General features: G+C 51.3%; 2 protein-coding genes across 4 annotated transcripts in view; one reads left to right on the plus strand and one right to left on the minus strand.

The window, feature by feature from the left end:
- The window catches only part of COL4A2 (collagen type IV alpha 2 chain), a 187,655-nt gene extending 172,120 nt beyond the window's left edge, over positions 1–15,535 (plus strand). For all 3 annotated transcript variants that reach the window (XM_045821225.1, XM_045821224.1, XM_045821223.1), the window contains exons 37-48: positions 234–341; positions 1,101–1,208; positions 2,171–2,242; positions 3,164–3,289; positions 6,152–6,268; positions 6,762–6,923; positions 7,037–7,135; positions 7,516–7,662; positions 7,809–7,925; positions 9,154–9,345; positions 10,673–10,959; positions 14,403–15,535. In XM_045821225.1, the coding sequence (XP_045677181.1) occupies positions 234–341; positions 1,101–1,208; positions 2,171–2,242; positions 3,164–3,289; positions 6,152–6,268; positions 6,762–6,923; positions 7,037–7,135; positions 7,516–7,662; positions 7,809–7,925; positions 9,154–9,345; positions 10,673–10,959; positions 14,403–14,660 (1,793 nt within the window). In that variant the 3' untranslated portion in view covers positions 14,661–15,535. The remainder of the gene's footprint in view (positions 1–233; positions 342–1,100; positions 1,209–2,170; positions 2,243–3,163; positions 3,290–6,151; positions 6,269–6,761; positions 6,924–7,036; positions 7,136–7,515; positions 7,663–7,808; positions 7,926–9,153; positions 9,346–10,672; positions 10,960–14,402) is intronic.
- A 5,316-nt stretch (positions 15,536–20,851) lies between these two features.
- RAB20 (RAB20, member RAS oncogene family) overlaps positions 20,852–25,277 on the minus strand; it is a 35,959-nt gene continuing 31,533 nt past the window's right edge. The window contains exon 2 of the mRNA XM_045821434.1: positions 20,852–21,894. Coding sequence (XP_045677390.1) covers positions 21,362–21,894 — 533 coding nt within the window. The 3' untranslated portion in view covers positions 20,852–21,361. The remainder of the gene's footprint in view (positions 21,895–25,277) is intronic.

The raw sequence follows: 25,277 nt of genomic DNA on the forward strand, positions 1-25,277 counted from the left end.
ATACCAGGACGTGCCAGCTTGGAGGCTGCTGATCGCAGGCTCAGGGGGAAGAATTAGGTGAAAAATTCGTTGATGAAGGAACATGTTTGGTCGCTGAGCCCCATTCACACAGAAATACCACGTGTGGCATGGCAGCATCCTTTACCTTGCATCCCCTTGAACCCTGCGAGCACCAAGCCCCCATTTGATGCACTGTCTGGGGTTTGTTCTGAGCAGTAAATCTGTGGTTACAGGTCTGAAGGGATTCTTTGGACAGAAAGGAGCAGAAGGTGACATCGGCTTCCCTGGGATAACAGGCATAGAAGGAGCCCAAGGCCCTCCCGGACCTGCAGGGCAAACAGGTAAAATCCCCTGCAGTCACACAGTCTTCCTCCAGCACCCGCACTCCCGGGGCATGGCTTCCCAGTGCAGCGGCCAGTGGGGCAGAGTCCAGCGGAGCCTCCAAATCTCCGATGCCCCAGCACGAAGGCAGCCAGTTTCCCCAAGGACTTGTCTGCTACGGTCACACCTCACACTAGGAGGCCTGCTCTTGCGAGTTGCCGTTTCCCTCGCTGTGCCTTAGGACCAAACACGCAGAAACAACCAACCTGGCTGTGGGGGAGCGTCTGTGTGGCCCAGGGTCTGTCTCTATAAACACAGACTGAATTCTTGTTGCAGATCCTCTTTCACGAATTTGGGAAAGTAGAAATTCCTTTGGGGATCCCAAGTTAATGACAGAAAGCAAACAGTGAACTAGTTTCATGCTTTTTTGGTTTATTGCTGCTTTTGCTTTGTTTACTTTTCACCCAGGACCTGTGATTCTGACAGACTAATCCTGAAGGGGTTGTTTCATGGGTTCTCTCCAAACTTCTATTTGGATGATAGGATAAGACTAAGAAAACACAGCTCTTCTCTCTTTGGCAAGGCTGAGCTAAACCCACTAAACTTGAATGTGGAGTCCAAAGCCACATGCATTATCTGCCTGAAGGAAAGGTGGTCCTCTCCCCAAAAGCACCCCCTCCTGTCCCATCCAGACAGGACCTGGATGCTGGGCAGGTAGGCCCCTCCCAAGGGCTTCAGGGTTCCTGTGTTCGACTTATGGATGTGTCCTTCTTCCCCAGGCTTTCCAGGACAGGCGGGCCTGAGAGGGCAGCAAGGAGATCCTGGCCGGGCTGGAGTACCTGGTGAGAAAGGAGATTATGGCTGGCCAGGTGTTCCGGGCTTACCAGGTACGACCATTCTGTCTTCACAGGTACAAATGCAAAGTGTTTTAGAAATAGATTTGCCAGTTGCAGAGAGGCACCATTAGCCAGGTTGGCCTCTCTCCACACTGCTTTCTGTAAGACGGTGTGAGGTCAAAGGTGGGGGTGTGCGTGCTTTACTGTCCACACAAAGCACATCTAGAACCGGGTTTGCAGCTGCTCAGGCCCACTGGGAGAAAGACAGACCTCTCAATCTGCAGAGGTGCATCCCTCCCCAGAAAAATGAGTGAAAACTGCCCGGGAAGCTGTAGGGCCTACTCCTTGGTCAACACGTGGGCAGTGCAAAGGAGGGGCCAAAGGGACAGACACAAAGTTGTTCCACCACAGGCTTCCCGGCTTCCCACTGACAGAGGTCTGATGGAGCCTTTAGTGGGGTTTGGAGAGTTATGCACCTGACCTGGACAGGCCACTGCTCAAGGGACAGGTCCGGGGTGCCCTGACAGGCCCCTAATCAAGGCTGGTCAGGCCCGTGGTCATGGGCAAGTCTTCAGCTGCTCTGTCACTCCACATCACAGAAAGAATTGCTGCCTGTGTCCTTTGTCCTACTTTAGAAATGTTTAGAAATGTTTGTCCTCAAGAGTCCAGATGGAATGGACCTAATGCCAGGCTACTGGTCCCAGGCAATTTTTAGAAACCAAATATGTCCAGTGACTCAAGATCTAAGAAGAGGAACAGAATTTACCACTTCCCAGGTCCCTCCTGGCTCTAATGAGTCTGTAAAGATTTTAGGAAATCCACCTTTAAGTTAACTGGTTCTCTCAGGTGACATACAAGTGATTCATTTATACTTCAGACTAGATGCTAAACTGCTTCTTCTTTGCGGGGGTTTGAATAAATGTGATGGGTGACCGTATCACATGTCTGAATTATTATACGGGTTGCTCTCTTTGCTCTCCCATGCATGAAATAACTGAGTGAAACCCACACAGGTTTACCAGGCATCCAAGGCATCGGTGGATTGCACGGCTTGCCAGGCACCAAAGGCTCTCCAGGATCCCCAGGTACCCACGGCAGTTGCAGGCACGGGCCATGCGGCCACGCGGCTGTGCCCAGCAGGTTGGGCAGGAGGGAGACAAGGAGGGTCACTAGGATGCAGGATGTGGTGGGGTTAGTTCAGAGAGCAGGACTGCCCCATGAGGACTGTTTGATCATCCCTGAGGCCATGTGGACTTGGGGTCCCTGTGGTCCTGCAGACCACAGAGATGTGATCCCTAAGAACCTATCCCCCTAAGTCAGAAGTGTCAAACAGGCCCATCTGGCTTTTAGATGGAGAAAGAAACAATGTTTTGCATTTTCCACAGCATCTGAAATCTCGCATTTCATTGGCAAAGGGAAGGTAGTGGGTGCCCCACCCGTCCTGGGGCTGTGCTTATACTCTGAAACAGATAATGCTGTCTTGGTGTGGGCTGCTGTGACACAGACTGGGGGCTCACACAGCAGACATTTATTCCTCGCCATCTGCAGACTGGAAGTCCGAGATCCAGGCATTGATACGGCGAGGGCTGTGTCAATGGTCCTGGTGCGGGCCCTCTCCCTGGCTTGTAGTCAGCCACCTTCTCGCTGTGTCCCCGCATGGTGGAGAGAGAGAACAAGCTCTCCGGGGTCTCTTATGTGCACACTATCCCATCATGGGGCCCATCCTCGTGTCCTCATCTAAACCCAGTCACCTCCCAAACACTCCGCCTCCAAAAACCATCACATGGGAAATTAAGCCTTCAACATATGAATTTCGGGAAGACAATTCAGTTCAAAGCAATGGTGTACCAGTCTCAGGCTGCGGGACACAGAGGCCACACGGCAAGCTGAAATCACCACAGCTGCCTTCTGGTCTTCTATTTTTACGTCCCATCGGAGACCGTTCCTGTTCTTTCGCTGTGCATGGTTGAAGATGGTGATGTTACCTCCGTTTAATCCTGACACAGGTGAAGACATCCATGGAGATCCAGGTTTCCCAGGTCCTTCTGGGGACAGGGGTGAGCCAGGAGAGCCCAACATCCTTCCAGGCCCTGCCGGAGTCCCAGGACAAAAAGGGGAGCGAGGAGCTCCAGGTAAGGCTAGACACTTCCAGCATTACCTTCTGCATAACCAGAACCCAGTATGTTGTTGCGTGTCCGAGTGAGAGAGATGAGGAGTCGTGCTTGTCAGTTCACCTGTCTGCCCCGAGAGTGCCTTGAGGATGGAGATGAGACCCACCGTGGCGGGAACAGAGGGAAGAGAGGGACCTCAAACTCCACACGGTGCATGCAGTCCTGACCCATAGGCAGCACTCACAACATCGTGATCAATATCACACTGCATGTATTCATATCCGATTCACACAGCGTGCTGTCCAGACTCTGCAGCTGATGAGATACAGTTTCCACAAGAGCAGGAACTAGCTCTCTCTCATTCCTTTGTGTGTACGCCAGCTAAATGCCTGGCATAGTTTAAGTCCTTGATATTTGTTCAAGGTTAATACTATGAAACTGTAGGGTAACTCTCTGTGACCTCCACTGAAAAAGCTATGTGTGCTCCAAGATATCCCTAAATTACCTGAAATGATCCTATTACACGTTCACCTGTGCGGCATGAGTCTCTCAGAACTCTGAACATATTGTGTAGCTCCCCGCTCTCCGTCAAGGGGACATGGGACATCTCTCGGGCTCCCAAACAGTCCTGAAGCATAGCATCTCTTTGATAAAGCTCTTACCCCTCATGAGGCCCTCGTCCTGCATGAAAGTCACAATAGCCCAGTGACCTGGTGGCTTCTGAGTGGTCCTAGAGGCCAGAAGAGACCCTTCATTGTACCCACCAGGTTACTGGAGTTAAGGAAAGGTGACTTTCACTAGTGACATTTGCAGATGGCGGGTCAGAACTCGTACTCTTATCCACGCCTAGGGAAATCATGTCAATGTGGTGTTGTCCCTTGCATGAGTTTCAGAAGCTCAAATTTGCAGCCTCAAGTATTTCTGTTCAGGCTTTGGATCATGATTTGCCTCTGAGTTTTGCAAGATGGCCTTGCATTAGACTTCATTAGACGGGGGTATTTATCTCAGTACTTAGGAAGATTCATGGGGCCACCAAGGAAACGGAGCTATTTTGACCCTGATTGCAGCAAACTAACTCCTGCTCGTTCCATGTCCTCAACAACAGAGGCCTTCTCACTGGTGTTAATTAAGTTCATTATGTTTTTGTGGGAATCTGGCTAGTCGGCATCTTCTAACCCGAGAGTTTCTGCCATTAGTCACAGCCACTCACCATCTGTTTTAGCTACTTTGTGACAGTAGTTAGAAGCAGCTCACTTGGTGTCATTTTATATCAAACTACAGATAGCAGCTGGTTAACCCCCCAGTCTAGTAAACGCACTTGCTTTTGCCTGCAGTCAGTGAGCCCAGGGTGACACCTTTCGAAATGCTTCTTCGTACCACTCGGAAGTCGCACGAACAGGATCCCATCACCCCATGCTGGGAACCACAGCCTCCCAATGGGAAAGTATCTTCGTGCTGTTGATGGATAGCAATTACTCATGAAGCCACGTGGGGGACGCAGAGACTACTGTCTCACAGATTTTCACTGTGCTGTCCCAACTCACTCTTCCCTCTGCAGTACAGAGGATTGTCCCTGGATACTGTGACACTGATTTTTTACAGTGTTCCAGTACTAATCTCTGAGTCCCCAGACCTTAAGGGAAAACAAATACTAGTATTGTACTTAAGGGAGAAACCAGTCTCCTTCCCTGCTGGCCATTCCTCCTGCCACTGCCTGGGCAGCACCCCCACCCCCCTGTGCCAGGCGGGCGCACACAAACGTTGTGTCGGCTACAGCACAGGAAGAATAGGATTCCCCAGATTTCCTTCTGTGAGGGTTGCCCTTCAGGGTCTGTCCTCTATTTGTGCCAAAGGGCCCTAGCCTTTGACTCAAGTACAGTCAGTTCTTGTCACTTGCAATAGTTATATCCTGCAAACGTTGGGTTAAGGAATTCTAGAGGAAATTCAGGGTTTGGTTCCTGCAAGCCCCAGGTCAATATTCATCAACTGATCTGTACGTACTCTTGTGTTATATCTGTTTCTGTTTAAAGATACCTGATTCGGTATAAATTGTTGATTCATTAACATTGAGCTCATGCCTGAAGGAAGCTCACCTAAACACACGTTTTCTCCTTGAGGCACCCCATGGCCTTTGCGAGCTTAGAAACACCAGACCGCACTTCAGCACAATGCTTGGGGGCCAGCTCAAGCAGTGAAACCGCCAGCGAGAGGCCCAAAGGTGTTAAAAACCTGGCACTAAATAGGCACCTAAAGGACCCTTGTTTGCACTCTGAGTTGAACCAGGGACCCCAACTGGGACTCAAATATTCTGTCTCTCCTGCTCATCCAGGAATGCCACCAGTATTGATCTGGAGTCACCCATCAACCTTAGTGAGTAGGCCAAATGGCAAATACAGACTCTGTGAGCAGTGAGAGTGGACTCTTCCTATAGCTGGGACCCAGGACACTGATGAATAGCCACGGGCAGAATTAAAAATATCAGTGTAGTTCAGAAGACTCATCTTGCCAATCCTGGAAACTCCTGTCCCATCATAAGTGCTAGTGGAGCAAATAGACATAACCTCTCAGGTGATGCCGTCTTGTGGGGCACAATGAGGCAGGCTCTGAGCATCTCGCCTCCCCATGAGGATGAGATCCCAGCAGAGGTGGGTCCCTCGGACCCTTTTGACAGCAGACGAGGCTGGTGGGAGTGGGGGCCACAAGGCCGCTGCCTCCCTGTACCCATCCCAAGAGCTGTGTTTGACATTCCCTGGCCCCGGGGCACCTTCCACCATTGCCTGTCCCTGGTGACTGTGGCCCCGGACAGGTGATAGTGTGTAGGGGAAACCATGGATTAAAAAGTCAGATGCTGATACTAAAAACAACTTCTGTTTCCCTCCTAAGGGCAACGAGGCCCAACTGGGAGTCCAGGACTTCAGGGGTTTCCAGGCATCACACCCCCTTCCAACATTTCTGGGTCGCCTGGTGACCCAGGGCCGGCAGGGATATTTGGCCTGAAAGGTAAGCAGGGCTCACACTTCTGTGCATCGGGATCTCTCGGGGCACACACAAAAGGGCACGCATTGCGTGCTTCCAGCCATGCAAGGTCCCTGGAAGGGCCCAGTTCACGGAGACGGAAAAGAGTGGGCGTTGCCAGGGCCAGGGGAGGGGCTGGGGAGTCCGTGGGTAACGGGGACAGGGTTTCAGTTTGGGATGATGCCGAAGTTCAAGATGGATGGTGGTGGTGACTGCACAACAATGTGAGTGTGCTTAGAGCCACTGAAGTGGACACTAAAAATGGTTAAAGTGATAAATTAGTGTTACTTATATTTTACCACAATAGAAAGAAAAAAGTCTCCCAGTGTTACAGACTTGCCAGAGACCATCCCCTAATCAGATGGCTTTCTAACTGGCCTCCGGAGAGCGTCCTGGGAGCCGTGAGCCCCACTGCCCGTGGCCACGGCTGCACCTTCCTCCTGGTTAAACCCTCCGTGCTTGTGACTCCTGTCAATAGGTTACGCAGGCCTCCCAGGGCTGCCTGGGCCTGCTGCTTTTCCTGGAAGCAAAGGAGACGAGGGGAACCCAGGAGCTCCAGGAAACCCAGGGACCAAAGGATGGGTTGGGGACCCCGGGCCCCAGGGCCGGCCTGGCGTGCATGGTCTCCCAGGAGAAAGAGGTAAGTGTGCCCACACGAACGGGTCATGTCCTCTGGGAGGCTGGCAGCAGTGGTCAGAGATAACTGGACTCCTCACCCAGGCGAGTGTCCTCAGTGTCCTCCTTGTCTCAAAGGGCCCAGAGGTGAGCCAGGATTCATGGGAAACACAGGAATCACGGGAAGCGTGGGCGACCGAGGCCCGAAGGGACCTAAAGGAGACCGAGGACTCCCGGGTAAGTGGCCATCAGCACACCTGCCAAGCTGTCAACTTAGATCGCCTGCCACCAGGAGTGGACTTCAGAAGTATTCCTGCCCCTCCGGGCGTGGGGACACTGTAAACTCAGTCTTGGTCATGTGGCCCAAACCTGAAAGTGCAAAGCAGAAAGCAGACAGGATCTTCGGGCACGTGCGCAGGTGAACGAAAGTAATTCTTGGAAGTGCGGGCACTGCGCAGCTGCTCAGATGGGTTAGTATCACCCATCTCATCTCTAACAGCAAGATTGTTCTAGAAAGCTCTAAGGTTGGTTTCAACGGGTCAAAAAAAAGTGCGTAGAAATCACAGAAAGAAAGCAATTGGTTCCCTATGTGAAATGCCTTCCTTTTCCCTTTCTAGGTGCCCCTGGTCCTTTGGGATCCCCAGGGATTGCAGGAATCCCCCAGAGGATTACTGTCCAGCCCGGGCCAATGGGTCCACAGGGAAGGAGAGGCCCCCCGGGCACACAGGGAGAGATGGGACCCCAGGGTCCCCCAGGAGAACCAGGTAGGAGTCCTGCTGTACAGCCGCAAGGAAAAGGCTCCTTTTCTTATTTGCTTTGTTTTCACTTTTGTTTTCTTGCCGAAAAGCATTTGTTAGGCACCAGTGTCACTCTTTCCGTGGCCCTCACACCTGTTCTGGTGACTGTACAGGTCTACGTGGGCATCCAGGGAAGGCCGGGTCCCAGGGAAGAGGTGGTGTGTCTGCCACGCCCGGATTCCGAGGAGAGCTGGGACCCGTGGGGCACCAGGGGCCAGTTGGCCAGGAGGGTGAGTGATGGGCGATGAAAGGGGGCAGAGGGCAGGGCTGTTCTTCCAGTCCCCGCTGTGGTGTCGCAGATGGACTGTGGTATGCACGGAGCAAACAGCTGCGTGCTGAGATGAGCGGAGACAAGACGCTGCACCCCTTCTGCTCCAAAACCCCAGCTCAGCTCCTAGAACCCTCCCTGCATCCTTGGTCCTGGATGCGCTCCAATAACACCTGCACCCAGCAGAGCCCCTGAGCAGAACACCTGGCACAGAGTCTTCAGGACAGACTGGCTTCCTTCCTTCCTCTGAGACACGTGCAGATGCCTCGGAGAAGGAAGCAACTGACGTGCTTGAGAGACAAGATTCGTACAGATCTGAAGGCCTGAGACAATGAGCTGAAAGAAACTAATTGTTAACAGGAGTCATTGTAAAGTCTTGTATCACTGATTTCTTAAAATGATGTGTACATGTACAGGAGGGAATAGGCCAGAAATGATAGCAAGTCATGCAAAAAAATTTGGAGATTTGTCATGCACCTGTGCTCAGTATGGGATGAGGCTGCATTGTCAGCTCCCAGATCTCAGGACAGAGCAATGTACTACTACCTGCAGAAGGACTCACCCATGGCCAGATTGTGTAACACGGGGAATACACATCTGAGGACACTTACGGACAGATAGGAACCCCCCAGTCCAGGAGACTGAGACAGCACAGGGTGGAGGATGTCCTATGAGAAAGCGGTGAGATGTGAAAATGTCCTTGCAAGGGAAGTGGAATGGAAAGGCGTGATCAACCAGCACAGCCGATTTCAGACACTTGAAGGATTGTCCTATTGCAGGCAGGTAGACGTTCTTCTGTGCTCTGAGGAGAGAACCCAGCCCCCTGAGTGGATATTTCTGACCCCAAGGGTGGCCCAAGTATGCTGGACTTCAATACATTCAGGGACCCTTCCTGGTGTTTTAGTTCTTGCTTAGCATCAGTGCACCCTGAGGGCGGAGCTCACGAGGCCGACTGAGTCTGTGCCCTTGTTCAGTACCCTCCTTGTCATCACCCTGTGCTTACTGAGCATAGAATGTGGGTCAGGTCCTCCCCAGGAGGCTCTGGGTCTACAAGGGCAGAGCCACTGGCATCCCAGCCTTAGAGGAAAGCCAAGTGACAGCTATAAATGTCACCGTGTGATGCCACCCAAGGGCTGTGGGCTAAGATCTGTGTGGCAGCTAAGAGGTGGCTGCTTTCTTTTGGACCCTAGGGGAGCCAGGCCGCCCAGGGACCCCCGGCCTGCCCGGCATGCCTGGCCGCAGTGTCAGCATTGGCTACCTCCTGGTGAAGCACAGCCAGACAGACCAGGAGCCCATGTGCCCCGTGGGCATGAACAAGCTGTGGAGTGGATACAGCCTGCTGTATTTTGAAGGCCAGGAGAAGGCCCACAACCAGGACCTGGGTAGGTACCACCCTCGGGGCCCCCAAGACCAGCTCAGCTGGAGATTGTCAAGATCGAGTGGCCACATGGTCAAAACCATGGGGGAGGTTGGAAGCAAGGGCGGGAGGTGGGTTTGGCTGTCGTGGGGGGGAAATGCAGACAACTGTAATTGAACAACAATAAAATAATTTAAAAAAAAAGATCGAGTGGCCAAAGTGAGGTTCATGAATCCTCTAAGGCAGGTAAGCTTCTCCTGATCAAAGGCACTGGGCCCTTCACATCCCCAGGTTTCAGAAAAGGTTAAATTGGCCTTTGATGCCCTCAGGTCAGGACCACAGAGGCCTGCCTTCAACTGGCCGGCACCTTCCACAGGCTCCAGCAAGAGCCAGCTTTGTGCTGGCTCCTCTGCCTGAAGGCTACCAGCTGTTTCGCCTCCTGGCTTCTTGCCCCAACTTCCGTGAACAGGCTAGGGCCCTGAGGGCCTGGGAGTCACATAGAACCCCCAGGAGAAAGGGATATGTGGACAGATGTGCTTGATCTATTCAAGTAAGCCTGGTTGCCAAAACAAATTAAAATGACTTAAAAGCACATGGAAAATGTCGCAAGTGTACATTATAAGCTGGGGCTCGAGTGGGGAGGATGCCGTAGCCTGTGGTGTCCGTGGTGGGGACAGTGCTTAGGGAAACCTGTCACCCTCAACCTGATGATTTGTTCACATTCCTGTCTAGACGTTCTACTTCCATAATACATTTTCTTTAAAATGGGGCAGAGCAAAGAAGGGAAGAGGCTTGAGAAAGCTGGGCCCAGAGCCAAGGAGGCAACCACAGTGCTTGAAGGTGGAGCACACCTTTGGCTGTAAACTCATGAGCAGCCAGTGAGAAAAGCTAACCCTGTTCAACTCTTTCACTCTGGCCATAAGAAAAAGTTTATTTTTTTACCCAGAAGCACTGGAGTTATTTGCAGGTAGAAGTGGCCAGAGCTCCTTGTGGGAGGGCGCCGTGGGGTGCGATGAGCTAGGCCCTCATCGTAGATGCCAGCAGGGGTTCCTTGGGGCTGGTGCTTTAAGACCCCCCGCAACATGGGCCTTACCCAGGGTGCTACTCGTAAAGATGCCGCTCCCTGTCGACCCAGCTTAGTGCAGAGGTATGTGTAAGAACTTCTAGAAGGGCAAGGCTGAAATGCCAATGTAGTCTGTACCCCTCAAAATGATCATTGGCTTGGGCCCCACTGTTCAGCCGAGCCCCTCCAAATGGCCACTGGGGCAGGTCCCTGACGTGGGCCTCCCGAGCCCGGCTGGGCCTGGAGGAGCGGCTTCCCAGCCACACTCAGCTGTCACCTCCTTCCACAGGGCTGGCGGGCTCCTGCCTGGCTCGGTTCAGCACCATGCCCTTCCTGTACTGCAACCCTGGGGACATCTGCTACTACGCCAGCCGGAACGACAAGTCCTACTGGCTCTCCACCACTGCCCCGCTGCCTATGATGCCTGTGGCCGAGGACGAAATCAAGCCCTACATCAGCCGCTGCTCTGTGTGCGAGGCCCCGGCCGTCGCCATAGCAGTCCACAGTCAAGATGTCTCCATCCCCCACTGCCCGGCTGGATGGCGGAGCCTGTGGATTGGATATTCCTTCCTCATGGTATGTGGTGCTGGCCAGCACTCTCTCAGAACCTAGAACCAGGTAGAAATATAGCTCCTCCCCACAACCACACCCTGGATGGGGAAGCAGCAAGAACAGCTGCCTTTGTGAGAATCATCAGACGGGGCAGGTGTTCAGGTTGTGCGGGGCATGAGGGCACCTGGCCCCGGGGGACGGTGGGAGCTGGACTGCAGCCTGCACTTTCGCCTGCACTTTGTTAACTCAGCTACAGCCTAGGCCTGGGGCTGCCCCACCCAGAGGGGACCCATCCACTTGCCAGCAAGCCTTTGGAATTAGGATGTATTTGGTTTGTTACCCAACTTCCTAAGCAGAACAGCAGAGGTAAAACTCTTCTGGTTTATCCCAAAGCTAAACATAGGGAAGAATTTTGTCTAGAATCCTAAGTAGCTTATGTAGAATCTCTCTAGAACCTAGAATGCCCTCAAAAAATATCCATTAGCTGGTTGGTTTAAGACAGATACATGTATGCTGATGAGGAAAATCCTGAAATACCAGAGTCAGATTGCCTTTGGGTATAAAGTAGAGGATGCTCAGTTTTGGCCAGTTTACGTTTAGTTTAACATTTAGGGCAGTGACTGCACCATGGTAACGTCCCTTACAATTTTCCTGTTTTCTCCACTATTGTAGGGAGAAAGGAAAGTCCAGTCAGGGGAGTGGGTCTTCTGTCTCATTTATATTGATCATGACTGTCATAACTCCAGCTATAGTGACTGCATGCCCAACATGTTAAATATTTCATAAATTACATTAATAACATAACATAGAAATTGATTCACAGAAACTCAGAGCCCTTACTTAGCCTGGCTGCTGCCAGCTCTGGGGCGTCCAGCCTGGTGCTTCCTCGTAACCCTGTCCTGGCAGCCCCAGGGGGCTCCTTTGGAGGCCTGCCTGGGCAGCTCCCAGGATGGCCTTGGCTCTCACAGACCGAAGTGGGGCCTGAGATGCCTCGTGAAGATATTGTTACCGAGCATGGGCAGGGCGGGGCGGGGCGGGGGGCCAAGGCAATGTACTATTACCTGAAAGGAACCCTCCAGGTTCATTATATCTGCCGCCAGAGGAAAGACATCTCTCGATGCCAGAGATTCATGAAAAGGAAAGGAAATGTTTATTTAATGCTGTACAGACTTAAAGTAGTGACCTAATGTCTTCATCAAAACCCCAAAGTCCCTTAAAACACCTATAAACACACACAGTCCTTCTTTTCCCCTTTGCCCAGTCTGGGATACTGTATCTCAGGAAAAGAAATAGAGGTCCTTGGCTCAGGCAGCCCCTGAGCCAACAGGCAGGGGCTGCCAGCACCCCCTCCCCCCCGCCGCCCCCGGTTCTTCCCAGTGTTCCATCTTGGCTGGTAGGCCTCCCTCGGTTGTGGGCACCATCAGCTGTGTCGCCGGGATCTCTGCTAAAGCCGGGTGGTGGTTCCCCCTTCTAAAGCTGCAGGGGTCCCCACTCTGGCAAAACCGCCAGGTTCTCTCTCCACTGCCCCCGCTGCATGGTCCTCTCTGCACAATGGCCGCAGGAGTCTCCACTCTGCCAAAGCCGCGTGGTTCTCTCCCTCACAGTGCTGCGGGGGTCCCTACTCTGCTAAAGACCGAATGGTTCTTTCTCCTAAGGCCAAGGGGGTCTCCACATGGTTCTCCTTCCAATGCAATGGCTGCCTTGTCTCGGTTTAAATCCCTGCGCCAATCTTCCTCTGTAGCCCCATTTCCAACTCCTCCCACAATTGACCACACTTGCCAACCCTCTCATATCTTTCCAGCTTCACTGGGCTGCCATCGTGAGTCTGGGCAGGCATGGCCCCATGTCGTGGAGCCAATCTTCTCCAAGCTCCCACGAAGGCGCTGTAGCTCAGGGGACTTGCCCCCTCCCCTTACATCTTGGTGGGGAAGTTACTTCCATTTCCCTGGCTCAGAGCATGGCCACACTATTTAACATATCTATGTAACCAGGGAAAGGCTATAGATATGTTAAATGACCACACCAGAGGTTAGCTGCAAAGCTGTTGCTATGCAAAACAGCTCTGAATGGCCCTGCTCCGGGTGTCCCTTCCCCCAACCCACACCCGTGGGAGTGGGGGTGAAGACATCCTAATATTTCCTGAACACCTTGAGTTCTGGGCCCCATTCCAAATCCCTATTTGGGGCCCCCCTCTTGGCTGCACCCTGTTACAATATGTCTGCTTCTCCCAGCCCATTTAGCATAAACAAGAACACGGTAGCTCTGGGTTAGAAAGGCTTCTGCATTTTGTGAGCAGAAAACTTTCCAAAGGTTTTTGGTTTCTGCCAGTCCCTACCCAAATACATCCCAGGATAGCCTCTTGTTCTCTGCAAACTGCAGATGAGGTATTCCTGTTCTAAATTAACAGATTCTGACAACCCACTCACCACTCAAACCTTGCTCGACCAAGCCAGACAACATTTTTTAATAGATTTAACTTGGAGATCCAAGGGCCTACCATGCACCTTCATGAAGCTAAAAATGTTTGTGAAACAAACAAACAAAAAAATAGAAGTCGGAAGTGGCAAAGAAAATTCCCCAACCCTTGTCCCAGTCTCCCAGCTGGTACCTGCTGGATCGTCTCAAGGGACTGATGGCTTAACAACCTCTGAAAAAACATAAATTACACAAGTAGTACATGTTCATTGTGGAAAAATCAACAAGTAGAGATTCTCTAAAAAGAAAAGTAACAAAAACCACTCATACGTACTTCCTTCCTCTTCATAGTCTAGCAGAGGAGTGGAGGGCAGGGGTCACTTTTGGAGGGACTGCTTATTTTAACTTACCCTCCAGTGCTGACCCACATCTTAATTTTATCTTTCCTTTAAAACAAAAGTTAACATTTTTTTAATTTAATTTTATTTATTTTTAGAGAGGGAAGGGAGGGGGAGAGAGAGAGAGAGAGAAACATCAATGTGCGGTTGCTGGGGGCTGTGGCCTGCAATCCAGGCATGTGCCCTGACTGGGAATCGAACCTGCAATGCTTTGGTTCGCAGCCCGCGCTCAATCCACTGAGCTACGCCAGGCAGGGCACGCAAAAGTTAACATTTTGGTATCCCTCCTGCCAGCCAAATGCTGCATTCTTTGAGTGGATAATTGGGGAGGTAATATTTTTGCCCCCAAGTGTAGTCAACTATATTAATGATTATAACCTGCTTTTGCTTTTGTTTTAGTTGTCACTTAGTAACAAATCAGGACTATCCATTTATGTCCATGAACTTTCCCCTGCAGCAGCCTGACACCCGCTCCACCTTCGCCTGTCTAGCCGGATTTATTTAGCCAAGCCCCTAGCAGTAAAGAGTATGCTGCAAGTGGTGGTCTGTGTTGATATAAATGTTCGAGGTTGTTTTCAGTTAGGGGGAAAGCGCATCAATTACAGCCTGTCCCCAGCTAGTGTGCTCACAACCCTGCCCCTCTCTCCTCCGCAGCACACTGCCGCAGGTGATGAAGGTGGTGGCCAGTCGCTGATGTCGCCAGGCAGCTGTCTGGAGGACTTCCGCGCCACGCCGTTCATCGAGTGCAATGGGGGCCGGGGAACCTGCCACTACTTCGCCAACAAGTACAGCTTTTGGCTCACCACCATCCCCGAGCAGAACTTCCAGAGCTCGCCCTCCCCTGACACGCTCAAGGCGGGGCTCATCCGGACGCACATCAGCCGCTGCCAGGTGTGCATGAAGAACCTGTGAGGCGAGGTCCTGGGGCCGCCCCACCCGACGCACTTCTCTGCGGGTTCGCCTCCAGCCTGGGGGGCCACTTTGGTGCTTAACTTATTACCTCAGGTGCTGACCCAAATGATGACTCAATGTTTTTTCTTTAAAACCAAACAAAAAGTCCACCAAAGGATTCAGCACCAGCTCTTATACCAAATAGCCACTTGTCATCCATCCACAGGTGCTAGTCACTGTCCTCACTCTGCAGAATGAAGCCCTCCCTATGACCCCCTGACCCTCCGAAAGGGAAAACAGTTAACAGCCCCAGCACTCCCTCTCAGGCCATACTAGACTTGTACACGCTAGGTGCAACTAACGTCTGCCTATGTACCTGCACCTCGTATAGTCCCTGCACTTTCAAACCCCACAGACAACCCGCTTACTTAACTCACTCAATGGGGTGGTATAGACAAGTGAAGCCATACAGCCCAAGGGCTCCTGAACTTATTGCCACTGTTCCCCCATGAAGGTCTCCTGGGGGTTGGCCCCCATCCTGCCCCCCAAGCCAACATGATGACAGCACGCTCTTCTCCCAAATTCTCATGGTGTGAATTATCCCAGCCCCTCGAGGCCAGAAAGATGCTGGCAGCCACATACCAGCTGTCATGCTTTCCACCACACCCGTACAGGCCACTGGGATTGGCAAAACTCTGGTAACAACAAAGACCTACTGTCTGTTGTCGGCCAGGCTACTTGACAGCAAACCCGTATAGTCAGAAGTGGTGTTTCCACTGGCCCCAGGCTGTCCTGAGATTTACCCTCCATTTTTTGTTGTAAATTGTATTCCCATGACTAAATATTAATGTCCTGTATAATGACTGTGGAATAAACATTGATTTTGGACATCTTTATACCCCCGGTTGTTGACTGCCTAAATTTTCTCAAGTCTGTAGAGCACAGAATTTGCAGTGACCCCAAGGCATTGCATCTGGCCCTGGAGTTAGTTTGAATTTTGGTAGACTCGAACCCAAGTCTATGGTATTGTCATTCCACTCTCGGGGAATTATCTTTGTGTTTATAATGCATTCATGTTTACGGAAAGCACCCTAACCATCACTCATGGGAATTAGGGGGATCAGTCCTTCACAAAGGAACTTCCAAAGTCATGCAATTCATTCCAATGTAATGTCCCAAGTCAAATCTCAGTATTTCCTAGAAATGGTCTCCAAGACATATTTCTGGCTTTTTTTTTTCTGGAACCTGGCTGACCCTTGGGAACCCAACTCACAAAATTGCTTTTTACCCTTTATAATCCAATTTCTTATTAAACTTTTTCCAAGAATAATTTCCACCTAACAAAATAAGTATTCCACTTGATAATGTTATTTGAAATAGATCAGCAGCTGTCTTGGCCTGCATTCCCCCAGAAGCCGACTGAGACAAGGACCCTGCACAGGAGGGTTATTTGGGGACACAATTCCAGTGAATGGGGTGGGAGCTGGACAGAGTGAACCCAGGAAGGAGGGCATCTTACTAAGGAGGCTGCTGACCTTGGCAATTTCGGGACTTTATCCTGCTAGGGACCCGCTAAGGATGGCCACAGAAGAAGCCTTGGATTGCCCCACCCAGGCATGGGAAGGGGACATTTTCGATCTCCAGTTCTGGTCCCTCATAGTCAGGGATTCTGTAAGACTCACTGCACTTAATGGCTGAGTGGGCTCCTGCAGCATCCCAAGGAGAGGCAGAGAACCAGATGAGGTTGATGCAAGGTAGCTACACCAGTACACACCTGGTTTCGTAGCAACAAGTTGGGCACAGTGCCTCTCCACAAAGTTTACAGAGGTAGCTATTTATTCTAGACTCCATTCGCCACAATCCAGGGAGCAGACACAAAGTTCGTCACTGTTCTGAAGATTCCTGTTCCACTTGGTTCTATACGGTTCACACTTCTGAGTCAGGTGCTGAGCCAGAGCACTGGGCACCAGGGAGACATACACCCTGGTAGCTCCTGATACCCTCCCCACCTGCAGACGGACTCTTAGCAACTTGCAGAATTCAGGGCTAACTCACAGAGTCCTATCTCCCTTCCATGGCCAAGGTCAAGAACAAAGGGCAAGGGCGGGTGGGTGGAGGCAGGCTTGGAAGCTGTGGCCATGCAATGGCATGAACTGGCTGTGAAACTACAGCCATTTCCAAAGAGGCTGTTTCATCACATGGGGTCAGGGTCCAGCTTCTCTGCCACACAAGGGAGTAAAGGGCTGAGTGAGGCCAAGAACAGTGGGAAGTGCCCCTGGAGACACACACTGCATCCTGCAAGCAGTCCTCCCCAGGCCAGCATGCCCCCACTTGTCTTGGGCAGTGGGTGTCTGCCAGGCAGAGGCCCAAACAACCAAACCAAATTTGGCAAAACAGAACAAACAGCAGCAAATGGAATGACACATGCAAAGCCCAGAGTCAGGTTCCCTGGAGCCCTAACCGGGAAGGGCCTGGATTTGAGTGAAACCTGGATGTGTGTCCCTTTCCAGCCACCGGTGGACTCTGGCCTTAGGCACACCTTTCATTGCTCTGGGCTTTGGTCCTCACACCCTCAAACCAGCTGCTTTCCAGACTCTCCTTCTGGCAGTTGGGCCAGTGGGTTCAAGGCCAATCCAAGGGAGGGTAGGATAGAGAGTAACACAAACACTCGCAGGCTGAGCAGTTGCTTGCTGCAAAGGTCCTGCAAAGGGGCATCCTCAGCCCAGCAGCTTTCAGAACAGGCACACAGAAAGACCAGGCCAGCTGCAAATGCATGTTCAGAGTCCACACTGCAGGCACAGCAGCTCCACCCAGTTCCAACTGTGCAGGGCCAAAGGGCCCAGCTTTGAGAAGTGGGAAGGCTCAGAGAGCACTTTGGGCCACGGAGAGAGAGCGCTCAGGGACGGGGTGAAATAACGTAGTAAGGACAGGTAGGAACGCGCCATGGGGGCACGAGGCCCGCTCAACCAAATGACATAAAGGAAAGTACAATCTGGGACTCCCCCAGCCACAGATGGAGCAGATTTTGCCTCCAGAACATGCCAAACACCTGGACAAACCACACGTTGGCTCCCAGACACGAGGTCTTGGGTGCCAGGGCCTTGAGTTCCTCAAAGTCCGTACAGTTGCCCTGAGAACAACACAGGTTTGAACCGCACATGTCCACTTATTCACGGGTTTTTTCCAATAAATACGTGCAGTACAGGAAACATATTTATTTTCTCTTCCTGAATAACACTCTTTTTTCTAACTTACTGTATTGAAAGAATAGACTATACAATATATATAACATACAAAATATGTGTTAACTGTTATTGGTAAGACTTCTGGTCAGCAGAAGGCCATTAGTAGTTAGGTTGGGGAGAGTCAAAAGTTACATGCAGATTTTTGACTGTGTGGGGCTCGGCGTGCCCAACCCCTGTGCTGCTCAAGGGTCAAACTCTAGTTCTCGTCCATAGCAGGCACTCTACACAATCAGGGTCACCCTGAAACATGGAGGCGGAGGCAGAAGTCACTTCCATTTCCCCTTCCCCCTGGAGGACAAGCACCGTCTCTCTGATCCACATCACTGGCTTCGAGTACCGGACTCACCGCTTTCAAAGGGAAACTACTGTGTCTCACCACGTAAAATACCCTCCTGTGTATAATGCGCACCCACATTCTTGGTCCAAACTTTAACCTTTCGTTTTAATTTTTAACTCAATTATTTATTTATTTATTTATTTATTTATTTATTTATTTATTTATATTTTGAAATAAAACTGATTATCGTATTCCAAGGTATTATCTTACATACAGACATCATTATTGCTTTCTAGGTTACTTTCAACACATAAGCTTAAATAAAAGAATTAAAGACATTTATGTTGCTATGGAATTAGTACTGCCCATGTATAATGTGCATCTTTATTTTTCCCTCAAAAATTCGAGTAAAAGCGTGCATTACACACAGCAAGACACAGTACATGATGGAGGTGCTGTGACTGCCAGATACTGGTGTGAGGGGGCCTTCCCGGCACAGCAGGCAGCCCTGCTCCACCCAGGCTGGCAGGTTCAGAAAGGACGAAGTTGTACAATACTTCTAAGAAACCAGCCTACTGGCCTGGGAAAAGGAAACCATGGCTTGCAGCACCCAGATTGCAACATACCCAACCCAAAACTTCCCAGTCGCCTCCGCCAAGCACGATGCCTCAAGGGCACCAGGAAACCTCCAGCTAGGAGATGTTGAGAAAGTTTTTATCTGTATGAGGACACTTTGGGGCCCCAGGTGAAAATCTGCAGCAATGGCTCCAAGTTCAGGCACAGCAGGTTAACCCAGGGCTGGCCGTGGCCTCCCGGGGCAGCTGTGATCATACAAAGGCATCAGTGGAAGGAATGTTCAAGGGCACCGGCTCAAATCCACATCCAGCAGAAAAATCCCGCCCATCCCCACCAGTTGGGTCACACAGCTGAACAGCTTGAAGCTCCCCCAGAACTGACCTGGTTCCCGGGTTGGGAACGGGACCCACATGAGGTCACAGGCAGAAACCCATGAGGACCAGGCCCCCGAACAAGGGAGAACCCAGGCTGGCTCTTGAAAGTCCACTTGGAACAGAGCCAGGAGTGAAGCCTATTTATTTTTAGAGTAACAATAAAGAGTGAAATGCTTAAGTGTCTTCAGTGGAGAACGTTCCATTCCTGGGCAATCCCCCACTCGGGGGCACTGGCTGCAGGTGCTCAGGGCAGGTGGGCAAGAGAATCGAAGGATATCCAGGTGACAGGGGCCTTCAGAATGCATCGCCAGCCCTGCCTTCAGGCATGATGTCATTTCCTGGGACGCTCTTTCCCTCAGTGTGTTCAAAGATAAGCTCCTGGGTCTCCCTGGCGAGCACATTTCCTCCCGTGTCACTAAAAAAAGCATTTGACAGAGAATTAATACAACTTCTGCCCATACAATGGCAAATTAAACCAAATCAGTGAAAAGTAATCAAACTAATCCATTTTCACCTTTCAATGTGCTCGTTGTGAAATTGAAACTGGAGACCAGCCCTGGCTGGTGTCACTCAGTGGACTGAGCGCTGGCCTGAGAACCGAAAGGTCGGTTCAATTCCCAGACAGGGGACAGGCCTGGTTTGCGGGCCAGGTTCCTGGCTGGGGGCAAGCAAGAGACAACCGACCCATGTAGCTCTCACACATTGATGTTTCTCTCCCTCCCTTCCCCTCTGTCTAAAAGTAAATAAATTAAATCTTCAAAAAAAGAAACTGGAGAACTTGAGATTGTCTGCAGTCACAGGGCACCTCAGCAGAGGCGCCTCAGGGACACTCAGAGCTCTGTACCTTGCGGAGCAGGAGGCAGCCCTGGCGGGGCCTGGGACACAGCTCACGGGCACTCAGAAACATTACTGCACATGCCCCCACAGAAAAGCCCTACTCATGAAATGTTTCTCACTAGTCTTCTGCCACATTTTGCTTTCTATTACAGGCTGAATGCTTGTGCCCCCCTAAAATCCATGTGCTGAAGCCCTACCCCCCAGTATGATGGTGTTTGGAGGCGGGGCCTTTGGGACAGGATGAGGGGAGGGCCCTATGATCAGACCAGTGCCCTTACAAGAGAAGGAGGAGATCAGAGCTCTCTCTCCCTCCACCACACGAGGGCACGTCGACAAGGAGGCCTTGTGCAAGTCAGGAAGAAAGCCCTCACCAGAAACTGAATCGTCTGGCACCCTGATGTTGGACTTTCCAGCCTCCAGAACTGTGAGACGTAAATGTCTGCTGCTTACACTGCCCAATCTGTGTTTTGTTACAACATCTTGAGCTGACTGAGATGTCCCTTTCCCAACCAGGGAGCCCCAAGTCTGGCCTACATGCTCTTAATTAAATTTCTAAGAAAATGAAACCCATTGTCTCACAGCTTCCCTGCCTTAGTATCTTCTAACAACAAAGTGATGCACCCACCAACCAGCAGAAAAGGGGTTTCAGCTCAGTTACAGCCCAAGTGACCCAAGCAGAACTTAGCAGAAACGGAGCTTTTACTTTTGCTTCTATTATTGAAATTCATGTCATCAAGACAAATAGGCAGATGAGCTGATCCAAATCTGGAATTTGTAAGGATTCAGTGCAACTTTTAACAATAGAAGCACCTTAAGCTCACAGCCATCTTCCCAGAGCCCCCAGCAAGGAGTCCACTGGGGGCACAAAATAAAATCTGAATCAACAGAGGGTCCACACCAAAGTTCTACTCAAGATTCCTTTTAATAATATGTGTAGTTCATGCTACTACAACCAATATAAAAAAGTGACTCCTGATTTTGTATAAATTAACATGTCGAGAACATTCTGAGGCATCGAGATACAAGTTCCAAATGATAGGACCATAGATAAATCACAGTGAAGAGAAATGTCTGCAGACGACAAACATGAAAGCCGTACAGGTGCTCAGACGGGTGCACACCCATCCGGGCAACCTTCTGTCGGAGGCCAGGCTGTCAGGAAAGGATCAGCAAGGGAACAACAGTCCCCAGGGACCCTGACCCTGCAGCTCCCCACCTCCCAACACAGCAACGTAGACAGAGGCGATGATTCACGTGGACCTTCTCTCATGGTTAGCTGTCATTTCCTCTCAGGTCTTCTCCTCCATGTGCAGTTCTGCAGAGGAACTCCTCGACTTTCTGTGCTCCTGACCACAGCTCACTTGGTCACACTCCTCGCCTACTGTGCAAACGGGGGTTGGGGGTCTCTGAGAGTCAGGCACAGCACCCAGATTTGGTTCGACTGGGCGGCTTATAACAGGAGATGTCCACAGTCTGCGGCGGCCCCTGGGCTCTCTGCCGCAAGATCATGGGCACCACCATGTCAAACAAGCTTTCAAACAACAGGTCCACGTTGTGCCCGGTTTTGGCACTGGTCTCGAAGCACATCTGCTCAGCGGCCGGCACGTCCTTCTCATCCAGCATCTTGTACTTCAGGATCTTTTTATAAAGTGCCATCGCTTCCTCTGGCTTCACCTGCTTGGGCACCTTGGGCAACACGCAGCCGTCACCCACTGATCCGGAGCTGTGCCCTTCCTTCTCCAAGCTCTCTGAGGCCCCCTCCTCACTGAGGTCCAGCTTGTTCCCCACGATGGCGAAGAGGCAGTCGGTGTTGGCTGTGTCTGTCAGGCCCAGGAATCTGTCTTCCAGCTCCACCAGGCTCTGCGGGTGGTTCACATCATAGGTGAGGATGACAGCAGCTGCCCCCCGGCAGTACATGGAGCCAAGGCCGTGGAACTGCTCCCGCCCTGGTGGGGGAAAGGGGAAGAAAGATGTAGGTTATCTCTCTTTTCCCAGGAGCACCCGGGGGCGGGGGGGGTGGGGGGCGGGCATGGGATTGCCACCCCAAATGTAGACATGGCTGGAGCTGGGCTGGACTGGACTGGACTGAGACACAGGCGTGCAGGAAGAGCCGAGCGGCCCAGGCCCCCCGGGATCTAAGCGCAGTGCCCTGCTGCTCTGGGGACCGCAGGCCATTCCTGCACAGCCTGGCCACATGCTGTAGTTGACATACAAGACCAAGAAGACTCCCCATGCCCCGCTTTTCTTCTAATTAAAAACTGTATGGCTTGTTCCTAGTTTTGCATTTTAAAATAAAATATCTGAATGAATGCTCTCACCACAGGCTTCGATGCTCGATGGCACAGTCCGTGCCACATCTCGGTGCCGCAGTCGTTCTGCCGCAGCACCGCGCACGTCTGCCGCAGCACCGCGCACGTCTGCCCTCACACAGGCGCACAGCCCCCGCCCCCCCGTGCCCACTGCCCAGTGCTCCAGGTCCAGGGCTGCCCGGCTCCTGTCCAGCTGCCTGGGGTGCGGACCCACTGGTCAAATCACTTGACCACTTGTCACTTCCCAAGGGGTCCCTGACCCCCTTCCAGATTATTCGCTAAGTCTTTTGTCAGCTCCATCGCCGCCCCCACCCCCCATCCCTCACACTTCCTCTAAGTCTGGCTCGTACACCGGGCACAATCGCAAGTCCAGGCCTCCGCTGTGCAGTTACCACGTGTCCGCCTACCAGGAGGGAGGGCTGGACCGTGTGCTTTCACCTGCCCCTGTGCATTTGGTGCCCTATGTAATGTGTTGAGTAAATGAAGCCATAAATTATCCCCTCCATTAAAAAAACACGCACACAATTTTTTCTCTTGCATAAAATTTCTTTGTTTTGTTACCAGTTTGGTGTGATTTACAAAGTGGTAGAAGCCTCATTCAAGACAGAAGCTTCATTTAGACCCCGCGCCCAGCATCGCGGCATCCTGACCCCCAGCCTTTACCCTGAACTGCAGACTGAGGGCAAGCGGGAGGCAGAGGGGAGGGAGGAGTCACCTTGAGTGTTAAAACTACCAAGAACGGGAATGTCATCATACCAGGATACCTTTATTCCCCCATAGTCAATCATTAGAAAAGCTACATCAAGATTACAGCTAAACTACAGCAGCCATCACTCAGAGCCACCTGAAATCTAGTTCACTGTTAAGTCCTACAACTATGGATTTAAAGGAGAAGCCACAAGAGACTGGTCGTTCCCAGGTGCAGGTACAGAATAGAGGTTGAGGGCATGCCTGTGTCCTGGAGCCGGACACCTGGGCCTGTGAACCAGCACAAGGTACTTAACCACTCATGACTGAGTCTCCTCTCCTGTGAATGAAAACAGATAACAATATTACCCCACAGAGTTGCGAAGATTAAATTTACTGTTATTACAGTAAAAGAAAAAATAATCCCAGAGAAGCGGCAAGCCCAGAGGGCCCTCATTCATTGGGGTTGGTCTCCAGAGGCCAAGCCAGACCATTGTTTATGTCCCTAAGTTTTCACACCTGGTCCCTTCATTTCCCCTTCTGCTCACTGTGCGGGGAGATGGTTCACCAGCTCCACGAGGACAATTCATAGACGCAAACTGGGGCCTCCTCCCAAAGCCATCCCAGGCCACAGGTTAATTATCCCTCCTCCTGCCATCAGATTCCACAGCCCTCGATGGCAGGAGGGAGAGCCACCCAGGACCCAAGCTCTTCGGGCACACGCATGCTCCCAGGAGGGGCTCAGGGGGTCCTTCTGAATTCACAGTCCTCCTGGCTGTCTGGCTTACACTCACATGGCCCCTTCGAAAGTTAATTATATTTCTGGAACATCTTTGACAGCTTCTCCTAACTGGCATAGGAATCTGTTTCTGATGAAATTCTGTGACTCTGCCTGCAGTTTTTCAGTTTGGGCCACAGAGCCCAGCTGTTGACTACAGTGGGAACGGAACCCAGAGGTCTATGGCCTAAAAAGGGGAAACAATGTAATCTTTATTCTCAACATCTTCTAACTGAAATTTAGCATTTCCTTCTCTTACACAGATTGACAACAAACCAGGAATGATGTCAGGGAGCGATACCTGTGGCTCTGTCACGTATGGAAACAACAGAGGCTTTCGGTTCCACATGACAGTTGTCCACCGCATCATCAAGTGTTTAAGTTCATCACCACTTAAAAATCACAACAGCTGTTAGACCTGCCCTTTGCAAGGAAGCCTGGCTTCCTGACGAAACTTTGTATTTTAGTGCACACACTCAAATTTAGCATTCAGAGAAAGATCATGAGCTCACAGAACCTGGGTGCAAAAGGATCCTTCACACAAGAGAAACGAAGGCCCCTGGTCTCTGGATCTTTAGAACACAGATTAAAAGCATGATATCTATACACACACACACACACACACACACACACACGGTCCGGCACAAGTAACGCCCCTGTGTTATATAAAAGCTTTTATTACAAAGTTATAGGTATGTGATTCTGTAACATAACAGTATCACATTCAAGCACACCTTATGACATTTTAGGTGAAATGTTCAAATGCTGTCCATTTCGTGCAAGACAGTCAGGTACCCTACCAACCACATTCAATGGCGTTACTACTGCCAGACCCTGTATTTGCATAAAACATGGTGTCCTTTGCCTTATAAACTACTATTTTTGGCCAAATGGCCAAGAAACACAAACAAGTTCCACTCCAATCATTCTGAAATGGTCACGTTCTGATGCAGGCCAGGTGGCACTGCCTCATTAGGGGGCTAGCGGTGGCCCCCCTGGCCAGCCCTGGAGAGACTCACCTACTGAGAACGATACCCACGTCCTGGGGGAAGGGCCCAGCATGGTCCTACACCTGACAGCTGTCCTTTCCCTCACCCTGAGCCAGATTCAAAGCCACAGCTCCCTGCCTCTGGGGGGTGGGGGGTGTTGGGAAGCCCCATGTGCTTCCTCAAACCACCTGATGGTGAGGATGAGCTGGATCAGGCAGGAACTGGAGAGAGGCATCCTGCCCTGCACAGATCCTGAAGGTGAAAGTGAAGTGCGTTGTTTACAACGACCAGGCTCCCTGCCCACCCGGGGTGCTAGGAAGGGCCAGCCTGCTGACAAGCAGCACATACTCTGGAATTCACCACCTGCAAAACAAAATTCCTCTCCTTTAGCGCATCCACAGCAGCTCAGCCCTAAACCTGATAATCTAATTATAAGTTTCATGTCAAATTACACTGTATGCCAACAGACAGAAACTAAACAGTCTTCTCCTATCTCTTTGTGGACCCCCCTGGGAGTAGATGATGAAGACATCTCCAGAACTGGGGATAACAAGTGTTAGTTAAAG

This window comes from Phyllostomus hastatus, unplaced genomic scaffold (genome assembly GCF_019186645.2).
Source record: "Phyllostomus hastatus isolate PE091 unplaced genomic scaffold, TTU_PhHast_1.1 phas_scaffold_46, whole genome shotgun sequence".
Taxonomy (NCBI): domain Eukaryota; kingdom Metazoa; phylum Chordata; class Mammalia; order Chiroptera; family Phyllostomidae; genus Phyllostomus; species Phyllostomus hastatus.